Source organism: Vicugna pacos, unplaced genomic scaffold (genome assembly GCF_048564905.1).
Source record: "Vicugna pacos unplaced genomic scaffold, VicPac4 scaffold_20, whole genome shotgun sequence".
Lineage (NCBI taxonomy): Eukaryota > Metazoa > Chordata > Mammalia > Artiodactyla > Camelidae > Vicugna > Vicugna pacos.
This window is the reverse complement of record NW_027328741.1, coordinates 82,105,660-82,119,323: the sequence shown is the minus strand read 5'-3', so window position 1 is coordinate 82,119,323 and position 13,664 is coordinate 82,105,660. Positions and strand designations below refer to the sequence as shown.

Sequence of the window (13,664 nt, the reverse complement as noted above, 5' to 3'; positions counted from 1 at the left end):
GTAACAGTCAACATATTATAGCAGGCTGTCCCACGAGCCGGCCCTCCGCCCGCGCCGCGGGGTGGGCTAGCGCCCCGCGGGGGTCTCGGGCTCCCAGCCCACTGCCCGGCCTCCCTGCCTCATGCTATGCGTCATCCGGGGACGCCCCTCGCCGAGAGAGACCCTCAATCACAAGTCATCCGCCCTCCCCACCCTCCTCGCCGTGCCCTGCAACCCCGCCCCCGAACCGCCCTTCCGATCTCCGTGCAGTACCCCCCCGCCCCTCGCCGGGAAGAATGCAGTGACTCCAAGAGCCGTGGCGGCTCTTTGAGCCCAAGGGGCGAGCGAGGCAGCCATTGGCGGAGGCCGCTGCCTCTGGCTGTCAATCCCGCGGCCCGGCCCCGCCCCACCGGCGGAGCGTGGCAGGACGCAGGGCCGCGGGGACTGTCGGGACGGTTCCAAGATGGCCGCGCGCTTGGGGTCCGCAACTGCTGGCGGCCCCGAGCTCCGTTCACTGCCACCGCTGCTGACCGGAGCCGCCGGTCGGCCCGGCGACTCCGGGGGCTGACCCCGCGTGGCGGGAGGCCGCCATGGTGACCCTGGTAAAGCTGGCGAAGGCCTTCGAGTCCCTCAAGTCCTTCCAGCCGCCGCCGCCGCCGCCGACTCAGCCCCTTCAGCAGGCACCGCAGCCTCAACCGCCACCGCCGCCCGCCCAGCCCCCTCAGCCGGCACCGAAGCCGGCGACCCCCCAGCCCCCTCAGCCGGAACAGCTGCCTCAGCCGGTACCGCCGCCGATGCCGCCTCAGCCCCTTCAGCCGGCATCGCAGCCTCAACCGCCACCGCCACCCGCCCAGCCCTCTCAGCCAGCATCGCAGCCGCCGCCGCCTCGGCCCCTTCAGCCGGCACCGCAGCCGCCGCCGCTTCAGCCCCCTCAGCCGGCATCGCAGCCGGCGACCACCCAGCCCCCTCAGCCGGAACAGCCGCCTCAGCCGGTACCCGCCGCCGATGCCGCCTCAGCCCCTTCAGCCGGTACCGCCGCTGATGCCGCCTCTATCGCCACCGCCGCCCGCCCAGCCCCCTCAGCCAGCAACGCAGCTGCCGCCGCCTCGGCCCCGTCAGCCGGTACCGCCGCCGATGCCGCCTCAGCCGGTACCGCAGCCGCCGCCGCCGCCTCAGCCCCTTTAGCCGACACCGCAGCCGCCGCCGCCTCGGCCCCGTCAGCCGGCACCGCCGCCTCAACCGCCACCGTCGCCCGCCCAGCTGTGGGTCAGGAGCTGCTGCACAGACGGTGAGTCCCTGCGGGCCCCTCCCCAACCCTGCGCGGGTCTCCGTCCCTCCCTCGGCCTCCCACGAAGGCCCCGATGCTGTCCGGGCCCCACGCCTCTGCTTTCCCGGCTGCGAAACTCGGGAAGGAACAGGGCTGTGTTGTGATCCGAGGCCGCGCGTCCCGTCTGGCTTCCTCTGAGCCACTCCCCACCCCTCTCCTCCTCCGGGCCAGGTGTAACATTTTGTCTTCCCTTTTCAACTGACGGTTTAAAGCAGTGTTTCAGATAAATGTCAAAACACTGTACATGCAAAATACTAGGTTAACTTAAGGGAAGGAGTAGGAGAGAAGGGGGAAAGGAGCGAAGTTCACCGGTCAATTCTGTGGGGGTGGGTTAGGTGGTCACAGTGGTGAACGCGTAACTGCTACATGGCCCCGTGCGCTTACCATCATAGTCGTTACTGTTACTAACCCCAGACAGCCCTGGTATTAAGGAGGCATGACCACAGAACATGTGCTCATTGAGCTTAATTTTACACAAACAGTAAGATTTCCACGGAATCAAGACAGGCAGTAAACGCCAGCTGCAGAGGACAGCTTGTGCAGGGCTGGGAAAGAGCATGGCATGATCAGAACTTTAGTTTGACTGGCTTGAAATGTAGAGGGAAAGGGAAACTTCACACTGATGAATCAGAGAGGAGATAGCTGTTTTTTATTAAACTAAAATGGTTGAATGAGCCTTGTTGATTAATGATTTGCCTTAGCAATGTGAATTTGGATTCTGCAAGTATTTTATAAGTTCTGTAAGAAGCTTGTTTTAAAATTTCAGAACTCTTAAGGTATTAGAAGTTCAGTTTTATTTTATAAGAATTTTAAAAAAGTGTTTATTTAACTCAATTAGAACAGAGTTCTTTTAACATAGGAGACTTTATTATCTCATGTATTAATACCCTCTAGAGGTACACAATGAAAAATGTGATTTATAAACAGATACATACAGACACAAGGAAAACAGAACATGTAGCTTCAGTAACAGTTTAAGAGAAAAGTCAGAAACAGAAATTTTCCCTGGTCAAAATATCAAAAAAAAGCACCTGGGGCTTATATCCCTTAATTGATTTGAGCTCTAAATGGACAAATACACATTTTTTTAAAAAAAAAATTGCTAAGAACAAGATTCTTTTTCATGTTGAGTAATAATTTTGGAGTTTAAATAAATACCAACAATAGAGCTATGAGGGAGGAAAAATATAAAATACTGATTTTTTTATTTGATTTCACCGTAAGGTGCATTCCTTTAATACATAGGAGACAACTGTCATGATTTGCGCAACTTGCTTGCAAATAGTTCAACAGTATTAACAATGATTGAATTTAGGTGGTGGGCATATGGGAATTTATCATCCTATTAAACAGTTTTCTGTACTTCTGAGACTTATAATAAAACATTGGAAGGAACCTGTTAGACATAATGCTCTATGTGAAGTAATTTGTTCCCTTTGTGAAATTCTAGGAAGGTTAAAATGCATGTTCATAACATCAAGAAAGTCACAAGCATTTACGATGTAATCAGAACTACCTGAGGATCTGTGAAACTTGGTGAGTTGGTGAATTTTTTAAAATGTCTTAAAACATTTTGTTTTTACAAAGATTACAGGAGTAAGAAGGTAAATCTTAATCAACTCTTAATATTTATTTCCTGGTTGATGTGATATAATTAAATGTGGGGGAAAAAAGGTAAATTCTAAAAGGAGACACTACCTTGATGGTTTTCTATGGAGGAAACTCAAGCAGGAGGAAGTTTAATTTAAAAACATAAATTACTGCTCTTTATAATACATTCTAAGTTGTCATACTTTTGAATGCTTTCCGTTCCAGACAGATGTGTTATTCTGGGAGATCATCAGGACTTCTGCGTATTTGGAGGTATTGACCTAACCAGTGGAACTGCTGATTTATAAGAAGTTGTCCAGAATTTTGGAATACTGATTAGTAGAGGTAAATAATGTTTCCATGGCAAGTGATGACAGAAAGTGACTTCAGTGAATTTTCCTTTGTTTTTAGGCAGATGTACCTAACCATGTATGTTAACAATGATTACAAGCTGGAGACTGAGAAGAACTGCCATTTTTGCCAGCTGGAATGCAGAAAAATTTGGACTTCTGGATTCCACAAATGGGCTGAGGTAACTAAGACAGTAAACATATCTTCTTGGTCAACATGTATCTCAGGGTAATCACAGATGTGTTCCATTACCTGATACTGTTTTAATTTAGATAAAAACAAGAAAATTTAAGAAATAGAGTTTGTTTTTGCTTTTACATCAGTTTGGCAAAACAGAACAACCTCTTAATTCCTAAGCACAAACCAATTTTTTCATTATTTTTAAAATATTTTAGTTTCTATTTATATTTGTTTTGTGATAAGTAAGTAAAATCTGTAAGCTCAGAAAATAGTCAAACCTAGGAAGCTGCTTCTGACAAGTGAATTAGCCTATTGAAAATCTGATTTAGATCCTTGGCATTAATTTTCAAGTTTTTACAGTTTCCTTGGATTTCTTCTATCCAGGAAAACAACATGCTCTTTTTAGATGACTATACTCTGATTATAGTCTCTCCTTTATAGATTCCACACTAAATTGTAACCATAGGTATATTTTACCATTTACAAAAGTGCCTGGTTGGGAAGTGTAATACAATGATTTTGTAAATTGAATTACTCTAAAATTTCAAGGATTTATTTTTAATTCAATTATGATTAATTTTCATTTGTCACTGGCTCTTAATGCTTTATTTTAAAGTGTCTCTCATAGACCCCCTTCTTTCATCTTCTTCCCTTAGGCTCTCTGTCCAGTAACTCTAAGTTCTTACATGTTCAAGGTAGGCTTGTGTATTTTTTTAAAGGCAGGTGCACCAAAAAGCACTTTCCTGTGACTATCCTCTGTTTTGTTCATCATTTATGAGTCCAAACTTTATAGAATTGATTTAAAGAATGTCATATCTTTCTTATTATTGTGAATGGTTTTTAAAATGCTTTCCTTCTGACTCATTTCTGCATACTTTAAAGTAATAATATGAATCAAATAAGTATGGGAATAAAATCACAGTTACTTGTATCACATTTGATTCCATTTATATGGCAAAGTCTTATTATTATGTTGGTGTTATGAACATGCATTTCATAATACACTTATTTAGATGAATCAGATCTTATTCATTAAGGTCATTTACTTTTAGAAATATGTAATTTCTTGTGAATACATGTATATAGAAATACATGTGTCTTTTTATAATTTAAGCAACTTAAAATACAGATAAAATAAATCCAAGATACAAGATAATATGCCTTGCATTAATTTAAATTCATGTGAGTTAAAAGACAATTTGAATATTGTTTCCCATTTTCTACTAGCTTCTTGATCATATTCGGCAGCACATTTACCTTTACATATAGTTAAGGAATCTTTTTTATTTCTACTGTAGCTCTGTCATAATTGAAACTCTGCAGCAGAATCAGCTGTTATCTATCCCATGTGGTCAAGTGCAGAGGTGAGAATTCTCATTTGTGGGATGACCACTCACAGCTTTAAATGTTTTTACTGTAACTGCTTTTATAAGGTAGCAAGCTAGAGAGAGAGAGAGAAACAGAGAGAAGAAAAGAGTTCTCTCTGCATATTCCCATGTTGTGTGATGGCATTAGTCTTCTTCTGCTGTATTTTTCTAGAATGTGTGTGCGTGTGTGCATGTATGTGTGAGAAATGTCTTGCCTTTGTCCTAATAGCCACTCTTCTCTCCCTCTAGTTTTTTCTCTATCCTCCCCTCCTATATTTTTCTTTTTCATCAATATCTTCTCTTTCAAAAAATTCTTGATAAATCAAATTTCCAACTTCCTCACTTTTAATATGGTAAAGTTACTTGGATCTCCAACATCAAGGGATCTCATACTTTAATGTCTGTAAGGATTGCCAGGGACACCTTTTAAAAATACAGATTTCCAGGCCTTACTTTGAGCAGTCCTCTTCCAGTAGATCCAGGGTGAGGCTGAGCATCTCCAAGCCTTCCCCCTTCATATTATGGTGCAGGGGATCAGGGGCAGTTTTCCTCTGGGTCTCCCTGCTGTTGCTATGAACAGTGGCTACAGCATCACTAATATTTTTCTTTCTTGTTTTAATTGCATTAATATTATCAACCAGTTAATAGCATTTTCTTAAAATTATGGTCAAAAGCATAGGTGTTTGATTTATAATGGTATCTGCAAACCACTCTTTTACTGAATTAATTTGTTTTGCTTGTATTTCCACAATTGTAAACGCTGTGAGTTAAGTGACTGCTTTGCTTCAACTACAGGAGAATGTGAAAACACTCCAGGAGAGAGAGGTTGCATATATCAATGCAGACTCATACACAGAAGGTAAATTTTATTTCAGATTGTCATTAAATAGTATACCAGTATTTAAGTCTATCAACTCCAACTCATAAACTAGGATTATCCTCTTTCTATGAGATGCCTCAATAATACTTCCATTTCTCCATTTTACCAGAGAGAACATTATTATGATTAAATGAATCAATATGATTCATAACTAAGCTATTGATCCTAATTTCTTTAGTATATTTACCATTTGCCTATCTTGGATTACTACTTAAAACTTTAGTACTTTTGACATTCTTCCTGTGGAGCTATTTTTAAAAGTTGGGCTAAGATATTTCATACAGGAATAGTTCCTGTATGTATTGGAACAACTCTGAAATAAGCACCCACTACAGACTTCCTTTTGACCCTGACATGTGGCATGTGCATCTTTAGGCTTTCATCGTATTATGGTTATTTCTAGGTAAGTATCACAGGACACATGTTAGTTACTGACATGCTCTAGTCTAAAGTCTTGATATTGAATTGAATGAATGAATAAAAACATGAACATTATGGCCTTACCACTTCCTTTGCCAAAGACCCCTAGGTACTGCTGCCATAATGAGCAATGACCCTTACTGTTACTGCAGGAGCTGCAGCCTTAGCAGCAGAGTCCGCCTCTGCAGTCTCCTATCCTGAGTGTGTGCTGCAGCCTCTCTGGCTCCTGAAGAGTTATTTCCACCTTGTGTTTTAGTTTTAGCCAGACTGTCTGCCTGTCTGTCTATTTATGTCCCTACCAATCTATCTATTCTAAAATTTTATTCATTTCTTTTTACTGAAGTACATTTGATTTGTAATATTAGTTTCAGATGTACAGCAAAGTTACTCAGTTATATACATATACATATACATATACATATACATATACATATACATATACATATACAAAGACATATATATTGTTTTTAGATTCTTTTCCATTATAGGTTATTATAAGATACTGAATATAATTCCCTATACTATACAGTAGGTCCTTGTTGGTTATCTGTTTCATATATAATAGTGTATATCTGTTAATCCTGAACTCCTAACATATCTCTTTCCTTCCCCCTTTCCCCTTGGGTAACCATAGTTTCTTTTCTATGTCATGAGTCTATTTCTGGTTTGTAAATAAGTTCATTTGTATCTTTTTTTGTTTGTTTACATTCCACATATAAGTGATAGAATGTGATATTTGCCTTTCTCTGTCTGACATACTTCACTGAATATGATTATCTGTAAGGTCCACCCTATTTTTAATTCTCCAGGAATGATGCCTTCAATTTGAAATCTGTTATATATTGTTTATAATTAGAAAATAAAGTTAGAATTAAATACAGGTTTGTAGTCCATTTGGAGGTATTAAAATTCTCTCTTATCTATTTTGCAGGCAATTATACTCTCAGAGTTGACTGTACACCCCTTCTTTTCCAGTTGGTATATAAACTGACAATAGAGGTATGTAAATAGATCTGTCGTAATGATTTCTGATGAGTAGATAAATCAATAACTTTTGTTTTCTAAATTACTAATATTTAAACTGGTGACAGACATAGCTGATTTGTATAAACAAGAAATCAGAACGAGCTTTAATACACTACTTATGTGACATAACTATGAGAACAGTAGTGCTAGTCTCTGTTCTAATAATAGTTCCTAATAAGTGTATACATTTGTTAAAATGTGCAGGGTCTATTGTTTCATGGGGCAATGTCTCTTTGATATAACAGAAAGAATACTGAGCTGGGTTGGGGAAGCCTTGGCTGTGAAGATTGCCTTGGCTATTCATTCATTCATTCAGGAAGTATTTATTGTGTGGTTACTATGTATCAGGTCCTATGAAAGGAACTCTAGCAGCAACAGTGATAAAAGGACAAGGTTACTGAATCCAAATACTTTGTAATCTAGAGAGGCCACAGACCTGTAAATGAGGACTCATACTTCACTTGAATATTGGATACTATATACAGTGGAGGACAGTTGCAGAAGAGAGAAGTTAAAATCCTGGAGTAGCTGGTGAGGTTGGAAAGCATTAGAAGGTGTTTAGAGAAGGATTAGTGGTTAGGCTGTAAAATGGAAGGATGTGAAAGTGGGGAGAATGTTTCTCCTCAGAGGACACAGGACCTAATAAAGATGTGGATGTGTGAAAGAACATTTCCTGACCTCTGGGTAATGCAATATAACCTCAATGTAAGGTGTTGGTGAAAAAGCTGGTAAGAAATGGGACCTGACACATAGGCCTAAATGTTCATAAATCTGGTGATGGTGAAATTAAATTATCATTTTTATTCGTTAGAAAAATTACTCTGTATCAGTGCAGTGAATACGTTAAGCTGTAGTAAGTCTAAAAGCAAAATAGAAATAATTCCACATACTTATTTAGCACACAGGAATTTATAAATACTAGTTATTGATGTAAAAAGTACCCTGAAAATGCTACTGCACTCTGAATCTCTAAAAATTATGTGATCTACTCATTGATTATATGTGTGCTTCATTTAAATAACCCCCCATTAAAGAATTTAACTGTAGAAATATTTCTTTCAAGTAGGTATCACTTAGATGACAGTGGGAAGTAGATGTCACATCTCTGTGGTCCTGTTTCCAAATCGCCCTTCATCTTGCCCTGTCCTTTTCACTGTTAGTGTCTTTAACATCTCATCCTCCCAAGTGAGCATCCTCCCATGCCCATCACAACTCCCACCATACTGGGAAGCTTAGGTCCTTGATCCTTTTATTGAAATGTCCCATAAAAACATCTAAAAGCACGCTGAAAAGACAGCCCTTGTTGGGGAATCCTTTTCAGGAGATACATTTACTCTCTGTCCTACAGAGGAGGCTCCTGCCTTTATAGGAGGGGTAATAAGAATTTTAGGGCCAAGAAGGAGAAGCTTAGGTCTATCCCTTTTGTACATTTATTTAATAAGTATTAAATGTGTAAGTGGTTACCATAGTGACAGGATAAATCAAACATATTTTCTGCTATTAGTGTGTTACCTGTGTAGCCTGGAGAGACTATGATCAAGAATTTTCAAATCCAAGATAGGGATTAAAATCACCAAAGGGTATACAGATAAAAGTGTGGGAAGCAAAAAATAAGTATCTTAGTTTATTATTTTACATGTTGGAATTAAACAGTCTGCTTAATGGGAAATTGCAAATTTTTTCCCATTCTAAAGCCTCTTTTACGTTAATTTGAATTTAATTTTCATGCCACTTTAGATACAATATATTTGTCTTTCAGAGTTTTTGTTTTAGGTAGTTTTTTAACAGTTTAACTGGGAAATTAAAATGTATATTTAGAAGTTACATTATCAGGATGAACTAATTAATTGTCCAGAAGAGAAGAGTGAGATTTTATAATCTTCTTTGATTTGATTGTCAGTGGAAGAATCAGACATCATTCATCTGGAGAAATGCTATTGGTTGCTGAGGGCTCAATCCCAAACTGGATGATTTGATTTAGAGACATTTGGCCCATTGGCTTCACCACCAATTCGTCCATCTCTGAGTGAATGTGGGAATCCTTCTATTTTCTTCAAATGTTCTTTGCTAAACACGTGAGCCTTGTTCCACATTTGGAGCCTTGTGTAAGTCGGTTTAACTTTCTGCACTTGAATATTCTCATATATAAAATCAGTTTGACCAAGACAATCATTATGAAAGTGTGCTCCAGTGTGGTGCCTCAGCATCTGGTGCAGGGTCAGGGTGGTGGACACTGAATAGGCAAAGCTCTAGCTTCCACACATGACCCCACCTCTTCCTCAGCTGAGGAGTGTCTATTGTATTTCTTTTATATAGAAGAAGGTTCTACTGCTGTATCCTTCCCCCACCCTTAAAAAATTAAGAAACCACTAGACCATCTCTAAGGTCCCCACTTAGCTCTAAACTTTTCACTACTGTATATAAATATATATATGTATATATATATATATATATATACATATTATATATATTAAATGATGTTTACAAGGAGCAGTTGTGGGTGATAATCACAAAAACTGTATTTGAAATCTGAAAGCTTGGGTTCTTCTTCTGATTCAGACCTTTTTAAAAAAAATTTCTTACTTTTAGCAAGTCATTTAACTACTTCCTAGCTTCAATTTTCTGCTCTTTGAGGGCACATAATTAGATTCTTGAAATAGTCTGTATTCTTCAGATTTCTAGTGTGTTTCAGAAATATTTATTTATTTGTTAGGGAAACTAGAACAGACAGGGTTTCCACTTCAGCAGTGCAGTTATGTTTTTACCTTTTTATAATTAGAGATTGAGAAATCATTTCATTTGAAAGTAAAATGATTCCATTTATTTTTTATGAAAAGTTTAAAAACCACAGGATTAGATTATAAATTGCCCTTTATTTCTGAAATTTAATATATTTAGTTATACAGATTAAGTGGTACAATGAAGACTGCAGTACAGAATTTCTGTCTCTTATAATATAGTGTGTTAGTTTTCTTGCTTCATGAAGGAGCTGTATGAAGCTCATTAATAACAATACAGTATATCTTTGATAGAGTTCAACTTTTCTTCTTCTTTTTTCCTTTTTCTTCTTAGTCTTTCCAAATTAGGATAATTGTGGTCTCTGACATTTTTCCAGTTAAATTTTTTAAATACATTTTTATTTTTTACATTCTACAATCACTTTTGACTTTTGGAATTAATATAAGATAGAGACAGGTATGCAGACAAAACCAAACACTAAATGATAGTATTTTCTTCTAGAAATTTAAATTTTGGTTATAATTATGCCAGGGGGAAAAAAAAAACTTCCTAAGACAGTGGAAACTACTGATAACTTTTAAAAACTAAATCAGTTTATGCGAGTCATGCCTCCTTTCATAGGCATGTCATTATTAACAGGAAGTTTGTTGGCTGTGATTTATTCTGTCTGTGTTCCTATTTTACAGGTTTATTTAATGGTTTTGGTGAAAATGATGACAGCCACATAGATATTAAGGAGATATCCTGTGGGCTATCAGCTTGTTGCAGAGGACCTCTGGCTGAAAGACAGAAATGTAAGTGTGTTAAACATCACAAAATTTGGAAGCTATACAGAGAAAAAAATTAGCATCCATTCATGTAAAAAATCATCTGATTAAGGCTTGAATTTTCATCCCTTTGGCAAATAGCAATCTCTTGCTGAGGTTTTACTGAGGTCAGTGTAAAGGTTCAATCATCTATTCTTTTTTACTGTGGAGTAATTTAAGATCTTTGTTATTAATAATGGTTGATTTTCCAGATAAATGTACAATTCATGATAAATGAACTACATCAGTCATGATGTGTTTGAAAATGTTAAGCATATAGAAAATATTTTCTGGTAGTCTATATAGAAAATTTGTCTTGCTTAACTTGAATTCCAACTTATTTTCTATCACTGTGTGTATTGATATTTTATTAGCAAAATTAAATTTATGATAAAACAAGTTTATTAAATACTAAATTTATCTTTTAAACCTATCAAATATTATGGCATAATTTATAAGCATATTACATTCCTAAATCTTAACCATATTTGTTTAGGAAAATGCAGCAGTTTACATTTAATTGGAACCTAATTCTTACATATTCACTAGGGTCATTATCTCTGCATCTTTCTAAAATACAGCTTCACAAATACTGCATATTTTGTATATGATACTTAATAGTTCAATATTCTTTAGTAATGTTGTACTGTGATGCACTCAGTTAACTTAATAGCATAATTATTACATGGGTGTGTGAAGTAGATAACTATTTAATCTTAAAAATTTAGATTTCTTTTATCTTCCCTGATAGTATATCTTTACTCTAACCTGGCTTTGTGATAGCAAAGTTCTGGTATTAAAGAGGCTGAAGTCTTTGTTTCTCAATTGAGGTTAATTGTTGTCTTAATTTTTTTTTTAAATTTATTTTTTTGCCAGTGGACTAATGGAAGTTAACCAACTAGACTAACTAGCAATTTTGCTGATATTGATGTTAATTAGCAAAGTGCTGATATTTTGGATTTTTAGCTTGTTGTATATAAACTTCATTGAAGATTTGAAATTGTTCTTAGGCAAAAATATTGGGTGCACATTAATTACATTGGAGAGGCAAAATCTTTATACAGTCATCTCTCATTATCTGCTGAGGATTGGTTCTGAGACCCCCTCAGATACCAAGTCCATGGATGCTCATGCCCTTATGTAAAATGGCATAGTATTTGCATATAATCTATGCACATCCTCTTGTATACTTTAAATCATCTCTAGATTACTTTTAGTACCTAATACAATGTAATTATTTGTAAATACAATGTAAATGATATGTGAATAGTTGTCAGTGCATAGCAAATTCAAGTTTTGCTTTTGAGAACTTTCTGGGAAAATTTATATATATATATATATATATATATATATATTTTTGATCTATTGTTTATACCTGTGAATGCAGAAGCAATGGATACGGGGAGCTGACTGTACCAGCTTTTTGTTGATTCTTAATGTAGATGGAATATTTTCAGCATTGTAAGAATCAACTCTGAAGTGATCAGTTATAAATATTAGAAATTAATTTAAAAGCTTGAATTACCTTCTCAAAATCTGTGAGATATTGTATAGTAACTTGGCCCTTCTTTTTCAGTTTTCAAGAAATTTAACTTTAGATTTAGATGAAGGATAGAGTTCTCTAAGCTGGCTAATGATATAAGGAGAGAGACTTGTGAAGTGTACAGGAATTCCTACAAGTTCAAAGGACTTTAATGACACAATCTCCTCCAAATAAGAACTTAATCCAGAATGTAGTTGTTTGAGGAACTAAGTAATTTCACTAGGGCAGGTTGTAATAAAATGTATTATACTTCAGAATATAAAAGTAATTTTCCTCCATAAGAGTTTCTTTTCTTTAGTTTGCTTCAAGGTATTTGATGTTGATGGTGATGGAGTTCTCTGTAGGGTTGAACTGAGAGCCACGTGGTTGCACAGAGGTCTGGAAGGACAACTGCACCGATGATACCCTGGTAAAGTCTGATTGTATACATCTTCTTGCATGTAAACTTCCAACAGGAACATAGAGTGAAGAATTTTTTAAAAGAGGTTGAGAAAAAGATTTCTTACTACTTCTAGGTTCTATATTATGCTACTCAAAATATTCATAGCCAAAGATGCAAAATTGGGAAGAGAATTTGCCTTAGAAAATTTAATAAACTGAATGTATTATGTAAAAAAATAAATGAAACCACTGGAAAATTGTCATAAATTTTTAAGGCAAACAAGCAATCTATTTCTGGAATTAAAAAAAAGCAAACTTGACCGAAAAAATATTTTATACTTCAGCTACTGTCTAATAAAAATGATACCTTCTCTTTCCTAACTACTGATTTGGGTTTCTGGTTTTAAAGGAATTACTTGTGGATCTATCCAACATTGTAGAAGACACATAGAATGCACATGACACCACAAAGGTGAGTCTAGCAGAGACTAACTTATTCTTTTCTAAAAATACATTATATTCTGAATTGGTATAATACCTTACATATACATACTTGAATCTCTTCTGCATCATCCGTGCTAAATGCTTATTTGGACCTGTGGTTACAATAACTCCAAGTTGTCCCTAAGGAAAGCCCATTCGACCTTTAAACAACTCCATTAAGTGTTATTTACATAAAAACATTATATTTTATAAGCTAGGCATTTTGTAAAAATTAAGTAGAGACAGCCCTTGCCATCTGTAGTTTATAATCTTTACTTCTTACAGTTTAATACATTATGGTAAGACAAAACTTATATTGAGCAAAAGAAGCCACAGAATAAAAGAACACATTGTACAATTTAATTTATATGAAGTTCTAGAACAGAGACAGAACTAATGTTAATAAGTGTTACAATAGTGATTTTGGAGATGGGTGATTTAACTGAGAAGGACCATAGGATATCTGGGATGATGGAAATTATTTTTCATCTCAATCTGGGTGGTGTATATAGTTTTTAAATTTTTTTTCAATAATATTGGTGAGGGTCTGTCCTAAGTTCTTTAATAGCAGCCAGAATAAGTGTATAATAGC

The 13,664-nt window shown here is 37.5% G+C and overlaps 1 protein-coding gene across 3 annotated transcripts in view; it reads left to right on the top strand.

Annotated features, from left to right (window-relative positions):
- Positions 1–429: 429 nt before the first annotated feature.
- LOC140694059 (uncharacterized) overlaps positions 430–13,664 on the top strand; it is a 54,591-nt gene continuing 41,356 nt past the window's right edge. For 2 of the 3 annotated variants that reach the window (XR_012069800.1, XR_012069799.1), the window contains exons 1-11: positions 430–1,267; positions 2,757–2,842; positions 3,308–3,428; positions 4,084–4,122; positions 4,726–4,791; positions 5,590–5,653; positions 7,026–7,093; positions 9,021–9,225; positions 10,546–10,653; positions 12,507–12,617; positions 12,999–13,061. Coding sequence is in view for 1 of the 3 variants with exons in the window: in XM_072957526.1 (XP_072813627.1) it covers positions 570–1,267; positions 2,757–2,826 (768 nt within the window). In the remaining 2 variants the exon portion in view is untranslated. Of the gene's footprint in view, positions 1,268–2,756; positions 2,843–3,121; positions 3,242–3,307; positions 3,429–4,083; positions 4,123–4,725; positions 4,792–5,589; positions 5,654–7,025; positions 7,094–9,020; positions 9,226–10,545; positions 10,654–12,506; positions 12,618–12,998; positions 13,062–13,664 lie in introns of those variants that run through there. The other variant, XM_072957526.1, reaches the window with a different exon arrangement.